This window comes from Streptopelia decaocto (genome assembly GCF_964273445.1).
Source record: "Streptopelia decaocto genome assembly, chromosome: 4".
Taxonomy (NCBI): Eukaryota; Metazoa; Chordata; class Aves; order Columbiformes; family Columbidae; genus Streptopelia; species Streptopelia decaocto.
In genome coordinates, this window is record NC_138658.1 from 29913768 (window position 1) to 29935588 (window position 21821).

The 21821-nt window shown below is 43.8% G+C and overlaps 1 protein-coding gene across 5 annotated transcripts in view; it reads right to left on the bottom strand.

Annotated features, from left to right (window-relative positions):
• EPHA5 (EPH receptor A5) overlaps positions 1-21821 on the bottom strand; it is a 203710-nt gene that overhangs the window by 141265 nt on the left and 40624 nt on the right. For all 5 annotated transcript variants that reach the window (XM_082051993.1, XM_082051992.1, XM_082051990.1 and 2 more), the window contains exon 3: positions 19747-20410. In XM_082051993.1, coding sequence (XP_081908119.1) covers positions 19747-20410 — 664 coding nt within the window. The remainder of the gene's footprint in view (positions 1-19746; positions 20411-21821) is intronic.

Here is a 21821-nt window from a genome sequence, read left to right on the forward strand (position 1 = left end):
CATAAACTGAGCTGTGAATAATGAAAGGGATTTGGAAACAGTAATAATTAAAAAGCAGGACAGTGACTGGGCGCATGAGCTGCCCTTTGTCTTCCCTGGCCTACTTGCCAAGCCCCCCCACATATCCATGGAAGAAGAGCAGCAGCTCAGTAACTGTGCCACGGTACTCAGGAGCAGCCCTGCCCTGCCAGCTTCCTGCTTGCAAATATACCGAGACACAGTATTTATTTGGACTTGTCCAACTTCATATAGCATTGAGTCCCCAAGAAACCTCCTCCCCTTTGCTCTCCCAAACACCTGGGAAGACTGATCCACAGGTATTGCCTCATCTCAGCTAGATGGTAGGACACCAAGTCCCGAGAAGGGAAGAGGCAACTCCCTTTTCCAGGGAAATTAAAAGCACCAAAGCTCAGCACACTACAAACCTTCCCTTGTGCCAGCTGCCCCCTAATAAGCTACATCTGACGGCAAATGATGTTCTCAGCTGCTCCCCAAGAAAACAGTCAGCAACTTTTATTTACAGACTTTCTGAAAATCCCCAGGGAAAACAATGCCGACTCCCATGCGGAACAAGGGAAATGCACATCTTCTTAATCTTTGTTGCTCTGAAGCAACAGTGATTCAGCTCCTCTGTGAACACCACTGCCTCTCAGCCACAATATTTACTATCAGGACAGCTAAATACACTCGCTGACAGACAGGTAGCTCGATCTCGACCCCTGGGACAAGGGCTTCTCAGCTCTCCCATATGAGGAAACTAAGCATGGGAGCTAATCTGGACTCACTTTGCACCAGTGTAAATAATGACAGGTGCACAGAAGTTGAATGAACATAAGCTTAATGAAGAAGCCACCAAAATTTCTGTAAGAAGGAATACTAATCCAGCACATTTCATATCTCTAAATCAGAGTCAAGTAATGCTCTCACTTTCTTACCTAAAATGTACCAATTTTATTATCTCTTATGAAAAGTATGGCTAAAAAAAAAAAAAAAAAAGGGAAAACAAAATGCCACAGGAAAAAAAGACTGGAACTTATTTAGGAACAAACCAGAGATGTAATAATGAAAACAATGTCATATTTCTACTCCACTTAGCACTGTGTGAGACCTCAATGTGCCAGGCCGATGCCACTACAAAGCTCCATCTCCCAATGCCTTGCAATCAGCAACATCAAGTAGTAGCACTGATACACCTCCAGTGATGAGATCAAAAAGCAAGACAGTCTGTTACACAGACACATCCCCCAAAACAGGGCAAAAACCTCACCTGTAAGGCTTGAAAGACATCAAGACTGAAGCCTGCATACTCTTTCAGACAGGCTTTAGGCATTTAGAGTGTAACAGAAAGACAAAGGCTTTTCTGTGGTACTAGACAGAAAAAGAAAAATAGGACAGTTAATACTATAAACTCTGCCACTTCAGATTCCTGGTCACCTCCAATGTTAACAACTTTTAACAATAAAAATAAGAGTCCATCAAATTCACATGGGCAGTAAACAGCTCTGAAATTAGTGTGAGCCAAGTTCCCTTGCAGAGAGGTAAACACTTGAGGGAGACAATTACAGAGGAGCCAAGCAGATTTATATCATCTGCTTTACCATTACATCTCTTCAGAGCATTTAAAAACATTAAATTAAGACCTTATTAAAAAATTCGGCATTTTTATTTCACTAGATTAATGACACATTATTAAATTCAACCTGTAGTTTCAAACACCACCACCACCACCGCTCTATCGATGTGTAATTAAATAACTAGTCATCATTTGGGGGAAAATTTCTAGAGGCACACCAGCAAGCTTGATAAATTCAAGGAACTAACCCCTACATGGGATTTCTAGCACATATATTTTATTATTGCCTTGCCTTTCTGTGTACAATGAGAGCATTACATTATAAAATGGTTCAACTGAAAGCTCACAGCAGGCTCCACTTCTACACACACTAGTTAATCATCATTTATTGGAAACTTCGCACTCGTATGTTTTGGCTTGCTAATCTTTTGCCTGCAGAAGCTTCAAGTCTGAGGGGTTTGGGCTAAACAGTGGATTGCCATTTTTGCCTGAAGACAATATGAGTTTTTGTTTTCATTTTTACACAAGTAAGAGATCTAGTCCTGTTTGCCACAGCAAAACAGAGGCATGTCACTTTGTATGAGCTGATCTGCCTCTGCTCTCCTGAAAAGAAAGAATACATAGAAGCACCATCCACGAGGGCAAGCTGGTTTAAAGCTAATGTTGGAACATGTATTTAGAATCCAATGATCCAGCAAAAGAGAAGTAGTTGCAGATCACCCTTTTTAATAAACCAGCACAGAGCAAACTATTTAATCCAGCCAGTTCTAGAAGTGGAAGATATGAATAACTGAGTAATATCACTTTATAGTGGAATTTTTGTAACATATTTAATATCTCCTATTTCCTTAATAGCTTAAGACATTAGAAATTAAATACTCATACAATGATGTTCTCTTGTCTCTAGCTTTCCTAACCCATCTGAGAATATCCCGTAGCCTGTGAGAACATGCAATACAAAGTGTAATAACATGTTTGACTGAGCCACTGTTGAAATCCTGGCCCAGTAAGATGGAAGAAAATCCTTAACTGTAGATTATAAACCACAGCACCAGGACAGCAAATCACTTAAAATCAGCTAAAATATAGTAGATACATGCCTATGTGTACCCATAATAAGAAATAAGTCACTGTATCTGCATAGAGATGTGGTTTTAGCAAGTAGAGCACAAGGCTGGGAAGCCTGATTTTCCTCTGAACAACACATGATTTTGGCAATTCCTTTCTTTGCTTCCTCATTATCAAAATAACATTACCTGTGCACAACAGCTATTTGATCACATAACAAAAGCCCTGGGAATTCCAGAATCAAAAGGCAAGTATAGAAGAAGCATAACAAAACAGCCCTTTTTTCTTCATCATCAGTTCCAAAACTCCCGTGGTTTTGGAAAGGCCATGGGAGGCAGGTGCTAGCCATCACTAACATATTATTGCTGTTTTAAAGCCCAGGAAATTTATACTTTTCCTTTATCACCTTTTACAAAACCCAAACAAGCTACTGAAAGTAGGATCTGATTGTTTTTCTCTAAGAAATAAAGATTCAAAAATATTTTTATCCTGGTGCTTTTTAAAGCATCTAGGAGACTTTAATCACCTGCTGCCACTAGGAAAAAAAAAAAAAAAAAAAAAAAATCAGAGTCCAAAATCTAGCTCTGAAAAAAAGAAAAGACAATAAACCTGTGTTTATGGGGTTATTTTCAGGAAATCACAGGCCCATCTCACCTAGTGCCAGCACCATATCCTTCTTCTATAGGGACACAGAAAACGTTTACGGGATAAAAGTACCAGGAAAAGACACCACAGACAGAGTCCCTGCAATGTTGTTGCTCCGTGGGATAGACCTCCCCTTACTTGGGCAGGGCTGTCAGATACATGCACTGTTTGCATCAAACACATCTGAAACAGACCCAAATTCCCAGGTTGCTGGTTATATCCACGTAGATAAAACAAAAATGATGGGATTTTTTTCCCCCTATGCATACTCTCTGAATTTATGGCTCTTTCTCCACTCCTGATGCCAGCGAGTCACACCAATTAATAGTTTCTTTTCTCAGCTTCAGACTCAGACCTACAGACCAAGTACTCCAAAATCAAAACAAAACAGAAATAACTAACTAACTAACTAACTAAATACACACACATACCTTTTCTCTGGAACAATGATGGCTTTTGTTATACTCTGGTACAGACTGAACATCACACTACTTTTAAAAAGTCATGCTTTATGTAATGTAAAGCTAAGAAAAGGGAGGGGAGGCAAGGGAGCAAAGCTCTTCTATTATTTATCAGCCACTGTCTAGTTTTTGCCCCCACAAGCTATTTCAGAGATCTGTGGATGCAACATCCACAGAAGATTTTTCTCTGATTAACACTTTCAACCACAATGATCCACAACAAAACACTAAACTTACACACCACTGATTTCTGCAAATTTTTGACCCCAGAAACGCTAAAAAAAAAAATCAAATTCCTTTGCCTTTATGTCATAACAGTAGACAATAGTAGCATATGAGCACTGTACATTTACTGAAGCTCATAAGTTATTGATAAGACTCTTAAAGACTAAGCTGACAAAACCATTGCACTTTTGGTGATTTACATAATTATATTTTAGATACAATTTGCCTATTGTTCTGCTGCCTATAATCAACTTGTAAGCAAACACTGTGTTTATAACCTTCTGTTTTAACCTGAAGCAACCCAAACTATTCCACAAATGCAGTTTCATGCAAGACCAGAGGTCTCCTAAAAGGTATCTCCGTTACTTTTTTTAAAGCAGTCGGTAATCAGCGGAGAAGAATAATAACCATCATCACCTCTTTACATTCCTGTTACTGCTCATTTGTTTACAGCACAAGAGCACCCAAATCAAGGGGCAGAGACATTTGTCAGTTATTTAACAGGCAACGGTAATTTGGGTATTTATCCACTTGCTTGTTCTTGCTGACAAGCTGTTTCCAAACTGCCCCAGAAAGCTCCAGATGCACCAGGGCACTCACTCTCAAAGTGAGTGTTCATTTTCTGTTATCTGCCACAAAAACGACATCATGTTCTGCATCAGATTGCAAAAATCGTGCCCTTGAAACTCCCCTCCATCCCAGCCAGGAGGAGGCAAGCAAAGCAGTTGCCTAAGCTGAGCACTCTGTTCATCCTAAAAGGAAAAAAAAACCTTGTGCAAAACAAGAGGGGCAGGAGGGAAGTGATTCAGAGTTGCCGGAAAATTATTTCCTTGCCAATGTGAACACAAAGGAATCTCAAGCATTCCTGGATTTCGTTGCCACAGGCTATTTAAGGTAAAACTCTGCCCTATTTATCCTGCAGCCATGTCACTGGAAGTTATTCCCACAGGCCAGGAGAAAACAGCATTGCTTTGCAAGGACCTGACCCTGGGTTCTGTTTGGAAACAAGTACCTGCCTCAATCCTCTTCAACAAGAGACACCAGAAAAATTGCTAACAATCCTGAAGTGAGGATGGCAGAAGCAGAAAGCCTGAAAACCAGTTTGTCAAAATTGGTTTGTGGGACATTCAGTAAGTCATCCAGCCTTTGTGCCTCAGTATCCCCTCATAATACCTAACACGTCTGCATAACTGACAGAATGCTAGAAAACTCTTCCAGAAGGTAAAATGTCAGAGTGAAAGCAGCATTGAAAGACCTCCTAAAGATCTTTCAGATTAATCATAGAATAGTTTGGGTTGGAAGGGACTTTCAAAGCTCATCCAGTCCAACCCCTGCCATCAGCAGGGACATCTTCACCCAGATCAGGTTGCTCAAAGCCCCATCCAGCCTGGCCTGGGATGCCTCCAGGGATGTGGCATCCACCACCTCTTGGGGCAACCTGGGCCAATGTCTCACCACTGTCAGTACCAAACATTTCTTCCTCATGTCTGGCCTGAATCTCTCCTCCTTGAACCTAAACCCATCACCCTTTGTCCCGTCCCAACAGGCCCTGCTGAAAAGTCTGTCCCTATCTTTCTTATCGGCCCCTTTTAAGTACAGAAAGACCACAGTACGGTCTCCCCACAGGCTTCTCTTCTCCAGGCTGAACAACCCAAACTCTCTCAGCCTGTCCTCACAGCAGAGCTGTTCCAGCCCCTGGATCATTTCTGTGGTTCCTCTGGCCCCTCTCCAAGAGGTCCATGTCTGTCCTGTGCTGAGGATCCCAGAGCTGGACGCAGCACTGCAAGGGGGTCTCACTAGAACGGAGCAGAGGGGCAGAATCACCTCCCTCCACCTGCTGGCCATCCTCCTTTTGATGCAGCCCAAGAGATGATTGACCTTCTGGGCTGCACGCGCACATTGCCGGCTCACAGCCAACCTTTCAGCCACCAGCACCTCCAAGTCTTTTTCCTCAGGGCTGCTCTCAATCCCCTTATCCCCCAGCCTGGATTGATACTGGGGGTTGCCTCAACCCAGGTGCAGGACCTTGCACTTGGCCTTGTTGAACTTGACGAGGTTCACATAGCCGCATTTCTCGAGCTTGTCCATGTCCCTCTGGATGGCATCCCATTCCTCAGGTGTGTCAACTGCATCACTCAGCTCATCTGCAAACTTGCTGAGGGTGAACGCTTTAAGTAGATGCTGTGGCAGAAACAGATCAGTGCAGCTCACTGTGTTTTCCGCATACTGCTTGGGATGCTAGAGGCACCTGCAACACCGTAATCTCAGGATACCAGAGTGACTCAGCCTCCTGAACAAGCAAAGGCAGCAGGATCTGAGGGGTGAGTGCGCTTTGCCTTTAGGGAAAGGAAGGGTCAGATGAACAACAGCATCCTGTAACTCCTCCTATTAGATGACTCCTCTTCATTAAAACTACAGTCCTTTTGGCACCTGAAATGTTATTCATCAGCAGAGTGCCCACATAATTTATATATCACAAATATGATTTGGCAGAATTAAATATGAAAATATATCAAGGATTTGTTACTGAAAGGGAAGCCATTTGCAGCACACAACAGGCCAGCAGAAGAAAAGCCTGATTGCTGTGATGAATAATGTATATTGCCTGTGGTATTAATTAACCTTGTACTCCAGTAAGATACTATGAAACAATAAGGCTAATTTGAATGTGGCCCGACACTGTCCCAATGGCATCTGGAAATCAGCCTTTGGAACACGTAAAATTTGAATTTTTTTAAATAGAAGCCTTTGCTGAATAAAATAACTTTCTGAGAGGATTGTTTTTGTTGCTGTGTGTTCACAGCCGACATTGTTTGCATGGACATACACAACAGAAAACACGGAAAGGGGCTCTACAGCCAGAAGTGGTCTAGCTTGGCTTTCCACAGGCCCTCACCCATCTCCCAGAAGCACACAGCAGTGACAATGTGCCTCCAACTAAATCCTGCAAGGTCTCTGCAGATCCAGATGCCCTACAGACATATCTGCAGCACAGCTGTTGTAGGGTCTTGGTTTCTCCCTGATCAGAGCCACAAAACACTTAAAACAGCTCACTGAAAATGAAGACTGGAACTTTAGGTTAATGGTTTTATACTTCCATCCAAAAAGCCAATGCCTCCATCTGAAGATGTTGGCTCTAGTTTGGGCTGGTCTTGCTTTTCTTCTAAAGCACTCATTTCCCTGTTAGCTCAAAGCTAGACACGGGATTAGAGCAAACACCCAGGCCACATTAGAAGTGGTGTGTTCTTATTCACATGCACAGCACATATGAAGCACAGCAAATGACTTACACACACCAGCATGGCCAAGGACACAGATGGCACCATGCACAGGCACCTTGGTAAATATGTTTTGTAAGAGGTATTTACCATAGCTTCACAGGGTCCCAGGAGCAAGTTTGCAGATGACACTGGTCGTAGAATCACAGAATGGTTTGGGCTGGAAGGGACCTTTCAAGCTCATCCAGTCCAACCCCCTGCCATGAGCAGGGACACCTTCACCCAGATCAGGTTGCTCAGAGCCCTGTCCAGCCTGGCCTGGGATGTCTCCAGGGATGGGGCAACCACCACCTCTCTGGGCAACCTGGGCCAGTGTCTCACTTCTCTCAACTTCACATACCAGGGTCTGATCTATCATAACCTGTTTCCCAAAAAATAAGACAGGGTGTTATATTAATTTTTGCTCCAAAAGATGCTTACTTTTTTTACATGTATAGCTGCTTGGACACTATTTAAATTGACTTTTGTATCAACTGTAACGAGGGCTTATTTTTGAAGAAGGGCTTATATGTCGAGCATCCTCAAAAATCCTGAAAAACTATGCTAGGGTTTATGTTCAGGGTAGGTCTTATTTTCAGGGAAACAGGGTAGTCTTATCTTGGAAATCACATCCAAAAGAGCAGACCTTTTGGCTCACTCTAAGCACCCTTCTGTCTCAGGAATCTCTGGGAAGCCACAAAACAGTACCTTACAACATCATGGGAGGGCAGGGTCTGGCAGGGGGCACTGTCCACCTCCCCCCTCCCCCCACCCCGGCCAGTGCACTGAGCAGCTCTCATTTCAGAGCCTGTGAGTGGCTTAACGCCTTAACCATCAGTTTGACACAGCTCCTGTCAATGCCATTAGCCACGCTCACAGCTCAGTCAATAACAGACTAATACAATCATTTTGCTTGTCCCCAAGCACCAGATTTCCAGCTGGCAGCTAACCCACACACCGGAAAGTGAAAAGCCCACACAACACACCAGCAAAAAAAAGCACCCAGAGATGTTTGACCTGACTGATCAGTATTGCACCACCGATGCATCCAGGAGGCCAGAACCCAAAGACGTCAACCATGAGGATGCCAAGCGCTGAACAAGAGACAGTTGAACACACAGCAGCGTAGGGAAGGCTTCCTTCAAGCAGGCTTGAAGCACTGACAGGCCATTTTAAATGTTCATAAGAGCAAGGAGTGACCCAATACTTCTTCCCTAGTCTTTCCAATGAAGCACAGTGCAGAAACACATGGATAAACTTTAGGCTACATTCCCCTGCATGAGGTGAGAAAAAGATAACCACAAAGAGCCAGACACTCTCTGATATTCAGGAGGTCTGGAGGTCAGGATCAGACCACTACCTGAGAAACAGGTCCAATCTCAGTAACATCAATTATTATAAACTAAATTTCTATTCTATAGACTGTGCTCTGCTGGCAGTCAGTGCAATACTTAATAAAGATCTAGGCTAAAAAATAATTTAGTAATTAAAAATTATAATAAAATAGTATCAACTCCCTACCACCAAAATCAATGGCAAAATCCCCAAATGCAGAAAGCACAAGATCACACAGTAACTTGCATTTGCCAGGAAACCTGCACTCTGATACAAGTGGGTGCCACATCCACCATTCTCACCAGCACAGGCACCAATGGGATGGCTTTTGTTTTTTTTCCTCTCTGGTCTTAGACAGACTCTCCATCTGGACCAAAATTCCTTTGCACACTTGAGCATAAGCCTGTCCTCATCTGCTGTGTGAGTCCGCACTGCTCTGACCCAAGCCACATCTGTAAACATTATTGCAGTCTACGTTCCCCACTGCAGGCTTTGTCTGAGGATGCTGCTGCTGTCACAACACAAGAGCAAGTCCTAGCTGCTGTGACACTTCATCTGTCTGGGCAGCAGTATGCCTGGAAGGATGACTGCCCTGTTTTGGTGAAAGTATGCAAGACAACCAAGGCCAGCTAAGCAAACTAGTTTTGACATAAGCAAAGAAAAATAATGTAAAAAGCTCTTCCAAAAAAAGAAAAAAAAAAAAGCCTTTACAAATAATACAGGCCAGGAAGGGGAAAAAAGCTTTTCTCTGAGCCCTGAGCCTGACTGAGGACTTTGTGTAGTCAAACAGGAGAAGACTATTTTGCAAGACACACACCTGCCTTTTTCTGCAGAGGTCTGCAGCCATTTCCATGTATTTCATTTCCAGGATAAGTCTCATGCTGGTCACCTGCTCTGGCACTGAAGGGGCACGAAGTGCTCAAGCAAAAAGCAGTCCCAAAAACAGGTAGGGCAGGAAGAGTGAAAACCCATCACCCATATACTTACTCATTACCAGCACACCCATATGCACAAAAAAGCCCCAAGTAACATCCAACCTGGCACTGGTGGGTCCCATGACTTTTTTTTGCTGTAGTACTCAGTAAGCCTTTAGCCATTTTTACCTCAAATTGCCTCTGCAGACACTTTGCTCTAGAAGTTTTTTTCCTTTTTTTTTTTTTTTCCTCCTGGTGAGAAAACAATCCATCTCCAGCAAGCCAACCATTGCAACTGAGGAAATCTCACTGGCACAGGGACACGGGGCACCACAGCCCTTCACAGTTAACCACAGCACCCCTCATCACCCCGAACCCTTTCCTCCAGTAATCAACATTCCCTATTACCTGAGATTTATACTAATAACCGGCTGGCTGCTGTCCCAAGATCCCATCAATGCTAGCACTCTTCAAGCACAGAGCCCTGGCAGTAATGAACTCCACAGCCCTAGCTCTTGTGCTGCCTAGTTATCAGACTACCTGCAAGGCCGCTCAGCACGGGGAAGCTGCAAATCACAAGCTGCTTCCACCAAACACCCAATTAGCATATGCCCCGTGCTTGTAGGGAGCAGCTCTTCCTTTTGCTCTGCAGCAATTAAAAAGCTTCCTTTCCAGGTAGCTTCTGAAGGCAACACTGTGACCTTCGTCACCACTGCAATGGGACAACGGACTGTGTGACTCAGTGCAGAATCTCTGATGCACTATTTGGGGAACTGGCACCACAGCAAAGTGACCCTTATGAGCACACAGAAGACAACTGTTTCACTCAGTGGATGCTCACCATGACTCTGGAGTCCAGTAAAGATGATGTTGGTTCACTAGGCTGGCTTGCTTTACTCACGTAGTACCAGGCACAAATGTGCAGAGCGGACTGGAGAGTCTGCTGAGGGGGAAGATGCTTTTTTATCTATACACAGAAGGTCTGGTACTCTGTAACACCAGGGCTTTGGCAGCAAAAAGGATCTCCAGGCAGATATGGACTCCTCGGCACAGCTTCCAGTTGATGTGAAAGTCCTGCTCAGAGAAAGCTCCTCTAGGCCAAACACATTTTGAAGGAAAGCATCAGAAGTACAACAGCAAGCAGCCCAGGAAGGGGTTCACAAGGACTGAGCATCCACTGAGTTCAGCATATGCTGATGACTGCCTGATGCTTTTGAAAACAAAGTTTCTATAGGCCCAAAGTACTGATTTAAATAGCCTAATTTTAAGCAGAGGTTTTCAATGGGGAAAAAAAAAACCCAACGACAACCAAAAAACCCAGGTCTGTCACTAGGCCTCAGGTCGCAGGGACAGCAGACAGAGTCCTCTCCAGATGCCGGCCATGGTCGAAGAGAGAGCAAGATCCTTGTGATCTCCCACTTCTATATGGTGCCATGACGTGGATGGGATGGAATACTTAGGTGATCAGTTTTAGTCACCTGTTCAGTTTGCTCCTCCTTGCCCCTCTCACTTATGGGATGTGCATCCTTATTAGTGACCTTGCATTCCATTGCTATGTCTACCAAAACATGTATCCTACTTCAGAAAAGTGCAGTTACTTAGAAGAACTTAGCTGAAAGGAAAATTCACTAGAAGAGAAACTGGTCTTGTTTTTAAGAAAACCAGGACAATAAGCAAGCTATTTCCAAGGAATCCAGAGTCAAAGGTGGCAATCAGAGGAACACAACAGCACTGTGGGTAACACTCCTTTTCTCCTGCAGCGTCTCTCCCATCCCATAATTTAAGAAATTCCCTAAGCTACCAATGGATACCCTATATTGAAGAATGCTAAAACCAAATCAAGTCACTACTCAACCCAATATAATTTAGTTATCTAGGATCAGACTAAAGAGCATCCCTTAAAATCTGCCCCAAAACACCTTTTGGCTAAGCAGCAAAACACAACCTTCACATTTAATTCTTTCAGGACAGATTCCAAACCCTATTTTATTTGCATTGCTCAGTCTACACTTGGCATGGGGAATAAAATACTCCTTAATTGTCCTTCTGGAAGGTGACTGCACAGCAGCCACAATACAAGGAACTGTAAGGTTAAGTTAGGCAAAGCAGTGGCCTAAAAGCATCGCTGCAGAATGAGGAAAGATCTTCAGAGTCATTGGGGTTACAAGCACACAGGGTAGTGCAGTAGGTTACAACTCCTTAGCAAAGCACAATAGACTCTGCATACACTGATACTGTGCCTCCTGTAATTAAAGCGAACACACAAAACAAAGAAAAGAGTAATATTTAATTGATCCTGTTGCAACACAGTTTTGACCTGTGGAAAACATCCCCCTGCTCTTGTTAATTACATCAGCTGCAGAAAAAAACACCTAAAGACACACATGCACGCATCTCTACAGAATAAAACCTATTCCGCCTCCAGCGACAACAGCCTTTTACTGAAATGTAGCGTTCAAGTGATTTTCTTTACATTTGAAAAGAAAATACACACTGCATAGCCAAAAATTTGGCTATTCTGACACTGGTTGGTTTTGTGCCTAATTAAAATTAACTAGGCACTTCAGCTCATAGTTATATAAACACCTATAATAAACACCTACTATGCTATACTCCCAGCTAATTTGGTTTTAATCAGAAAAATGCACAAGAAGTACGAATGATGGGCAAAGAACTTCCTGGAGGGGCAGCAGTATTTCCAAATTAAATATTCTCTATATACTGATTATTTCCATCAATATTTTTCTTGCCATGTAATCACCTCCCGGTGGAAGAATTAAAAAGAGATTTTTAATTCCTGGACCTTGCCTGCTTTCTACTTTACCACAAGGCTAAAACCACACTTGTCTTAGTCACCCAAGTCCCAGCTGGGAAGTGTCCCGAAGGACAGGCAGGATTTAGCGATACTATCTCTTTCTAGAATCTGTAACAAGGAGTTTAGAGTGAGAATTCAGCTGACCCAAAGAGGCATGATGCAGGTTGTGGAAGGGGTGAAGAAAAGTTGCCTCCTCCACCATTAGATGCAGAAACAGAAACACTGGATGCTTTGGAGCAAAAGCCTAAACTCCAAAACATGGTTACCCATGCAGCAGCATGTTTCCAAGAAATAAGGGGAAAGGGAAGGCAATGGCCGAGCTGCACCTGGGGAAACCACACACACTGAATTCCTTTGTTAAAAATTAGAATTACAGAATACCAGGTTGGAAGGGACCACAAAGATCATGTGGTCCAACCTTTCTTGGCAAAAGCAAGGTCTAGACAAGCTGGCACAGTACCCTGTCCAGCTGAATCTTAAATATATCCAACATTGGGGAATCCACCACTTCCCTACGGAGTTAATTCCAGTGGCTTTACTGTGGTATAGAATCATGAGATGGTTTGGGTTGGAAGGGACCTTCCAAGCTCATCTAGTCCAACCTCCTGCCATCAGCAGGGACATCTTCACCCAAATCGGGTTGCTCAGAGCCCCGTCCAGCCTGGCCTGGGATGTCTTAAGGGATGAGGCAACCACCACCTCTCTGGGCAACCTGGGCCAGTGTCTCAGCACCTTCAGGGTCAAAAATTTTTTCCTCATGCCCAGCCTGAATCTCCCCTCTTAGCTGCATTTCATTCATGAGTCAGGCCTTGGGGACAGCTGCTCTGCAGGGACACAACAGTCACCAAGCACAGCTCTGCCCCTGCTGCCTGTGTGATCCCTCGGTTGCCTTCTGCTGCCCACCAGCCGAGGGTCACCACTTCTGCCTGCCCACACCTGCATGTCTGCAAAAAAACCCAAATTACCTCCAAATACCCTTCCAGCAGCTGATCAACAGGGGGGCAATCACCGCGCTGGGAAAGTTCCTTCCAACGTCTGCACTGATTGCACTGCTCTCAGAGGAAGATGAGTAACTCTGCATCAATCAGCCAGCAACAATCACCCGAGAACTGATTCAGCAAATAAAATTCTGATCTACATAAGCTAGCTACCTATGTCAATTAGTTTTAATTATATCCAGAATAAAAGACCTGTGAACACAGAGGTTTTCTGCAGCCTTTGTTTTCTATAAGAAATTCCCATTTCTCTTAGCATAAAAGCTCAGCTGAACTGTAACACAATACTGAACAATCAGCAAAAATATTCTTCTGTAAACGCAAAGAGGTTTGTTCAGCAAAGGTGATCAAGGGAAGAATAATCAAACAACAAACATCACTATTTAAGATAACAGAAGGGCTTGAAGCTTCTTGAGCTGCTATACAAAAAAAACCCAACCCAAATAAACAAAAAAAAAACCCAACACAACACAAACAACAAAACCAAAAACCCAAACCGAAGTATTTCCTCTGGCAGCAACTCCCTTCTAAAAACAGAAAACCATACCCCAACCCATTGTCTCTCCAGCCCTCAGTAGGCACCATGGGTGAGGTAACATTGCTGAGTTCTCCTCCATTATTTTATCCACTTCTAACATCTGTAATATTGTCCATACCTTGGAGTTGGCTAAAACTAGCTCTACTCCTTTTGATGTCTCTTTAAGTAGCAGCATGCACTAATTCTTGGTAAGGAGAGCCTAATCAACTCCTGCACTCATTACTTGCTTTTTCAGCTTGGCTCATTCAACATACTTCTTCATTTTTTATTACCCAAATATTTAATTATTTAATTGATTTGCAATTCAGTTCTGCAAAGAAGCCACACAAATCTCAGGCTCTGAAAAATCAATTATATCTGCAGTTACCACTCTGTAGCCCTGGAGCCACTAGCAGGACCTCATCACCACAAGTGTATTTGGGTCTCACTAACCTGACAACATCCTCTCCCTTCCAGTAGCATGAGGTATAGAGCCATTAAAGGGATAAAAAAAATAAGAACATATTGCTTTTCCCTGAGAACATATTGGGCTGAAGGTGAGGACAAATACAGAGAAGTGCCAAAATGTGTTCTTTCCACAGTGACTTTATTCCTTTCCTACAGAAACCCCAAATGCTGAGCCCTGCTGTATGCAGGAGAAGCAACTAAACCAGAAGTTACAATAAAACTCACCTATACCAGTGCAGGAAGAAGGAAAGTGTCAACTGGGGCAGACAATTAGCAAAAACCCTAAATGGGTGAGATTTCAACAGTCCTACATCAAGTTTTACAACATTTTGGATGTGGCCCTCAATCATGGCTGAACACACCCTCTGCTAAGGAGGAGACCACTACCCAGAGACTTGAAATGGGCCAAACAGATTTGAAACAGGGCATTCTCCAGCTGCTGAAAGTGCTCAGGAACATTTCCTCAAGAACCCATTCAGACAGCACCAGCTGAACCGAGGCAAAGCCAACCACCATCAGTCCTTCAGTGGCACCAAATCACCATTCTGGAAACCAGCACAGGAACTCAGAGTGACTGCTTTTATTTCCCTTATTAACTAATACAGCAATTCACTCCCATGAATAATGAACCTTAACACAGGCCCCTCGTAAACATGTCCCAAACCAGACACAATTTACCTCTAGCTGTCCCATTCCAGTTGCTGATAAACGGGCCATGCTGCCAAAGGAGGCATAAAAAAAAAAAAAAAAAAAATCAAGCAGTTTGGGTTACTTACAATAACTACTACCTAGCTGCCTATATTAATTGAGAGAGTGAGCACATTACAGAAGGAGATTAGACCATGTCATATTTACAGCCTCAGTGTCCCCAGTGAGAAAAATTGCTCAGTTTTTACTGTCAGTGCCTTCTTCAAACAGGAACCCTGCTGACAAGGTGATGAATTCAGAACATCATCGCCAATTAATGATTTGTAGGCAGAAGGGATTTTAATAGTTTCCATATGTTTGTGAGGGTGACTGGGATTTACATTGTCTATAATAAGAGAGTGTAGTCTGCTTTGTCCAGACATGACACCAGAGCTTGGAAAAAATGTCATCCTTGCACAAGAAATTTTAATAAACAAAGGCAGCCTTTTCTGGGTTGAAAATGTTTCCTGAAGCATGGTCAGTAATAGCCTGCTTATGCACCAGTGAAAGCAAGGAGGGAGATGACAAACTAAAAGGTCAGGAATTATTTAGGTGTTTGTCAAAGCTACACCATAAAGTGCCAAGACCATAATTCTGTCAGCCAGGAGAATGGAGTGTTTCCTAAACACCAGTCAGGCTGGGGGAGGTGGCCTGGGCAAAAAAAAAAAAAGCCTCTACAAGCACATAGCCCCTTCCTTGGTGTAACTTATTCTACTTATGGGCTGCAAAGTTCATCCTAGAAAATAGTTCATCCTTGTGAATATAACAATATCCAAATCAGACCACTTAACTCACACATGATATCAGCATGAGCTCCATCACGCTGAGGACAGACCTCCCCGTGGCCTAAGGCAGAATGTCTCCTGTCAACTGAGCATCTTGGAGCCAGCCAGCAGGAAACACTTGCCGTGGTGACCTGGGTTAAACACAGGACAACCAAATGGGGCCCTCTGACTTTGCCACAGGCACTCAGATCCCAATGCCCCATTGATTTTTTTGGATGGAATTTAGGGCTTTGCTACAAATGAGAATTATGGGCTTTAATGGCTCCAGAGAATTGGAGCGATACGAGTGTGCACGCTGTGGGTGACGTGTACGACTAATTTATGAGGGTATGCCCTACCATGGAAGGGCAATGGTACAGCACTACAAAGCATCTCTATGCTTCCAAATTATGCCCATGCTCCTACCCAACACAGTCACAAATCACATCGCCAGACACTGTCCTCTCAACTGACTAAGAAAAATTTTTAAAACCCACCCATACCACAAAATGGAAAACAGAATCACAAATCACCAAGGTCTTCTGAAAGCACACCCTGTACTGCTATCTCAGCACTACCAGAAATCCAGCCACTGTAGAGACACGATAGGTTCAACAAAGGTAGTCTCAGGCTTGTAGTTTAAGCTGGCAGTTTTTTGGTTTAGGGCTTTTTGTTTGTTTTGGTTTTGTTTTGGTTGTGGGTTTTGTTTTGTTTTGTTTTTGTTTTGTATTTTGGGGTTTTTTTTTGGTGAAGTTTTGTTGGGGAGGGGCAGGGTTTGGTGGTTTGGTTTCTGTGCTTTGAGACAGCCCATGCTGCTCGTGCAGCGGGATTTGAAAGGTGACTAATGATCGTAGCCCTTTCCTCCAAAGATTCTTAGAGGTGACCGAAGTCAGTGTCCAGACATAGCACCCAATCAGTGCATGATATTTTGGGACACGGTATTTTTAGCTACAGTGAAGGGGATCCTTGCTTATCTATCTGACCCATATCCCTCATCTGCAACAGTCTGGATTTCCTCAGCTTGGGTCTTGGCTACTCTTGTGCAGTATCAAACACCAAGTCAGACTCTTCTTCCCACCTACATGGGAGAAGTATGATTATTGGCACAAGATAGGCAAAATCAAGTTAGATTTTGCAATATTGACTATATCTGCAGGAAAAGGAGGCTATCCTGATGAAAAAACTCCCCATTTTGTTTTGGAGAAACCTCTGGTGAACAGTCATACCTACATTTTCTCTCCAAGTCAACCCTTGAACAGGTTTCAACTATATAATCTTCAGGGGTACAGTGTGTGATCAAGGACTAAAGGATCAAAGCTACAGTTTGCTTTGGGTACATACTGATCTGTCCTTTGTATCAACACTACAAATACCAACAACAAGTGCCTGGTGTGAGGCAAAGAGAAAAGCAACGCTGACTTCAGTCAGAGCAGAATCCCTCTGCCTTCCCCTTGGGTTATCCATTACTAGGTGGGTGCAAGTACAAGGCAGGTAAGGTGACCAACAAATAAAAAGTTTGCAAAAAGCAAACTGCACTGCAGTCTTTACTTCTTTCCCCTTTTCTCTTTTATGCCCAGATAGATTTAAAGCTACCAGTTACATATTTACAACAGACGGGCAAATTTTATAAACAAGGACATAGTATAGCAAGCTGTAATCTAAGAGCATATAACCTCATTTTACGTTGCTCTTCTTTAAAAGTTGGGGTTTTTTAGGTCTTGAGTTTTAGATACCCTAGGTCTTTTGTTCAAGGCCCTCAATGACTCAGGAGACCTATGCTGACCAGCAAGCCAGGAATCTCAGCCAGCTACTTGTGTGAAGACTTCAGCACATGTGGAAGCATTTCATATGGAAGCAGTTTTATCATTGTGGCTTTGTGCTCTGAAGAGCTGAGCAGCTTTGTATTAAACTGTTCACCAGAAAGGAAAACAAATCAGCTCACACCATATCCAATATTATTACCGCCACAGAGTGATAAAAACATATTCCTTTAAAAACAGAAACAAAACACACCTTGCATAGGGAGATTAACTTGAAACATTGCATGGGACAGTCCAGAAAAAAAGAAGTCAAGCTTCTCGATTCATAAGAAAATTTCAATACTGAGGAAAAATAACATAAAACTTTAAAGAGCAGATGAAATTGCAATTATCTCATAGACCCAACAGTGCAGTGCTCGAAAGACAATAGTGGTGAACCACATTCTCCCTGTCCATAGCCCTGTAAGCACAAGAGGGACCCATATATAGGTGTCAAGTTGCACTACATCCACCTAAGGCTGTCACAACCATTCACACAGGTTCACAGAATGTTAGGGATTGGAAGTGATCTCAAAAGATCATCTAGTCCAATCCTCCTGCCGGAGCAGGAACACCTAGATGAGGTTACACAGGAAGGCATCCAGGCAGGTTTTGAATGTCTCCAGAGTAGGAGATTTCACAGCTTCCCTGGGCAGCCTGTTCCAGTGCTCTGTCACCCTCACTGAGAAGAAGTTTCTTCTCAAATTTAAGTGGAACATTTTGTGTTCCAGTTTGTACCCATTACCCCTTGTCCTATCATTGGTTGTCACCGAGAAGAGCCTGGCTCCATCTTCGTGACACTCACCCTTTTATGTCTGTAAACATTAATGAGGTCACCCCTCAGTCTCCTCTTCTCCAAGCTAAAGAGACCCAGTTCCCTCAGCCTTTCCTCATACGGGAGATGCTCCACTCCCTTGATCATCTTCATGGCTCTGCACTGGATTCTCTCCAGCAGTTCCCTGTCCTTCTTGAACTGAGGGGCCCAGAACTGGACACAATATTCCAGATGTGGTCTCACCAGGGCAGAGTAGAGGGGAAGGAGAACCTCTCTCGACCTACTAACCACCCCCCTTCTAATCCACCCCAGGATGCCACTGGCCTTCCTGGCCACAAGGGCACAGTGCTGGCTCATGGTCATCCTGCTGTCCACCAGGAGCCCCAGGTCCCTTTCCCCTACACTGCTCTCTAATAGGTCATTCCCCAACTTATACTGGAACCCGGGGTTGTTTCTACCCAGATGCAAGACTCTACAATTTCCCTTATTATATTTCATTAATTTTTTTCCCTGCCCAACTCTCCAGCCTGTCCAGGTCTTGCTGGATGGTGGCACAGCCTTCTGGCGTATCAGCCACTCCTCCCACCTTTGTGTCATCAGCAAACTTGCTGATAGTACACTCTATTCCCTCACACAAATCATTGATGAATATATTGAATAATACATTCACAGGACCTCAGTGGAAGTCAGAACCCAACCCACTGCTGTCAACTCAACCAGATATGAAGGACATGAGCCAGCACTGTGCCCTTGTGGCCAGGAAAGCCAATGGCATCCTGGGGTGTATTAGAAGCGGGGTGGTTATTAGGTCGAGAGAGGTTCTCCTTCCCCTCTACTCTGCCCTGGTGAGACCACATCTGGAATATTGTGTCCAGTTCTGGGCCCCTCAGTTCAAGAAGGACAGGGAACTGCTGGAGAGAGTCCAGTGCAGGGCAACAAAGATGATCAAGGGAGTGGAGCATCTCCCTTATGAGGAAAGGCTGAGGGAGCTGGGTCTCTTTAGCTTGGAGAAGAGGGGACTGAGGGGTGACCTTATTAATGTTTACAGACATATATAAGGGGTGAGTGTCACGAGGATGGAGCCAGGCTCTTCTCGGTGACAACCAATGATAGGACAAGGGGTAATGGGTTCAAACTGGAACACAAGAGGTTCCACTTAAATTTGAGAAGAAACTTCTTCTCAGTAAGGGTAACAGAACACTGGAACAGGCTGCCCAGGGGGGTTGTGGAGTCTCCTACTCTAGAGACATTCAAAACCCGCCTGGATGCCTTCCTGTGTAACCTCATCTAGGTGTTCCTGCTCTGGCAGGGGGATTGGACGAGATGATCTTTCGAGGTCACTTCCAATCCCTAACATTCTGTGATTCTGTGACATGAAAGAGAAGGAAGCCAAGACCCCACATCATCCCAGCAGCCTCAGCGCAGCACCCTTTCCTGCACAGCCTTACCTTGGCAGGTGTTGTTCTTCTCCTCATACCCTGCCTTGCACAAGCACTTCCCAATAGGCACCAGCCATTCCCCCTCAGCACTGCAGTGCATCTTTGGCGCCTCATCGGTCACTGAGTGGTCAACGCAGATGCCCGACACCTCAAGCAGCTGTGAGGAATCCGCTCCTGTGATGGTGTCAGGGAAGCGGGCCAGGTTGCGGATCACCGACGGGCATTTCTTGTAGTACACACGCACAGAGACCAGGGCAATGCAAGCGCCCACATCCTGGAAAGCAAGGTAAAATCCCTTTTTTGTTAGTGGCCCAACATCTCTCACCTCTGTGTTTAGCTTCATAACTCTGTCGCCAAGGTCTAACTCTGTAAAGCTCTCATCGGCAGCAATGGTATCGATCTTGATGTACTGGTTTTCTTTGATGTTCCTGCCATCTTCATCATCTGATTCAAAGTAATACATATTAAACGTCTCTTTGCAAGTCCCAAGTCCTCCTGGAAGGCTGTTACAGTCCCTCAGGGTGAATTTGAGCTCAATGAAGATGCGAGACGCCCCTTCATTAGAGATCCAGCTGGTCAGAAGCCAGTTGTTCTGATTCTGTTCCATTACCTTGCATACTTGGTATGTGTGTATCGGAGCATAGTTTTCATCCACCTCACCAATTTCTTCCCACTGTATAAAAGGGAAAAGTATTACTTTTTTTGAAAAGATACAGCTCCTACACAATGTTAGCTTTCCCATCTAAGAGCACGTCAGGATTCAGAGGTTCAGGAGGAAGGTTAGGGGAAAAAAAAGTTTTAAATAGCAGTGTTCCATACTGGAGGCTGGATATATTCCTGACAAAATCAGATAAAAGACCCTTTAGCAATATAAAAGGAAGACAGTGAAACCCTTCAGACATTTAAAAAATGGGAAAACATACTTCTGCATTTGTCCACTAATACTTTGTTAGGCAACAAAATGAAAGGAGATGGGGCCATGAGTTGATGAGTTGGCCTTTTCCAATGCATCCACATAGGAGATTTAAAAAAAAAAAAAAAAAAAAAAGCTGTTTACAGTCCGTCTGTCCCTGCTTCCTCAGGCTCCTTTTCTACCACATCCTCAAGTCACTGCTCAATGCAATGAAGATGACCACAAGCTATTCTCCCCTGCCAACACCCTGCCAGAAAATGAGTAGAGTGGTATATGAAATAAATAGGACTTTCCTTCCTAAAAGTGCAAGTCAGAGCAGTCTCTGCTGATGCAAAGGGGAGATTACTTCCAATAAATGTTACAGGGATTTGTAAATCTTGAGCTGTTTGAGCATGCTATGCAGGTTTTTAAGCAGAGCTCCAGACGACATCTCCTAGATCTTTGTGGGAATTGTAATGACTTTTTTTTCCATTTTATTTTGGCCATACTCTGAAGTGCACCACTTTGAAGAAATGCTTTTTCCTAATCCAGCACACAACAGTATGGAACACTGCCACAGGGCCTACAACAGAAACACAGTGTTAATGTTTCCCCTCTGCTTTTGAGAGCTCCAGTGTCACACTGAGAGGCAGTTAAATCCACATAAAGTACAGCAAAGAGCTCAACAGAACCACTAATGGATTCAGTTTCGTTCCTCTCCTACCTTTGACCCGCTAATCTGCAAGGGCAACTGCCAAAGCTTCTTCCATCCTCTGCCCAGTGTTGCTGCCCACATGTAGCACAGCCGCAGACAACAGCACATGTGTCAAGCATAATTTAAAGGTGCTCCAGTACAAGGTAATAGCTATATTCCAAGCTGCATATTTCCTAAGGGCAAAGGCCATTTTTTTTTTCGTTGGAGATACAGCCCGAGATGAAGTTGAGAGCCTTCTCAAGCCAGATGCAATTACCACAGAGCTGACAGGAAACACCCTCAGAGTCAATATAACCATGAACTTCTTTTCAGGGAAATGCTGTTCTCAGATTTTTAAATGAAAAGAGTGGCAACAAGTGGCATTAAAACATATCCTGGTGCTACAGTCCAAAAGGAGTTACAAATACCACCAGAAGAAAAGCATTTTCTCTCCTCCCTGACCTGGGAGGTGCAAGAGGGGAGTTAGCAATTTCAGTA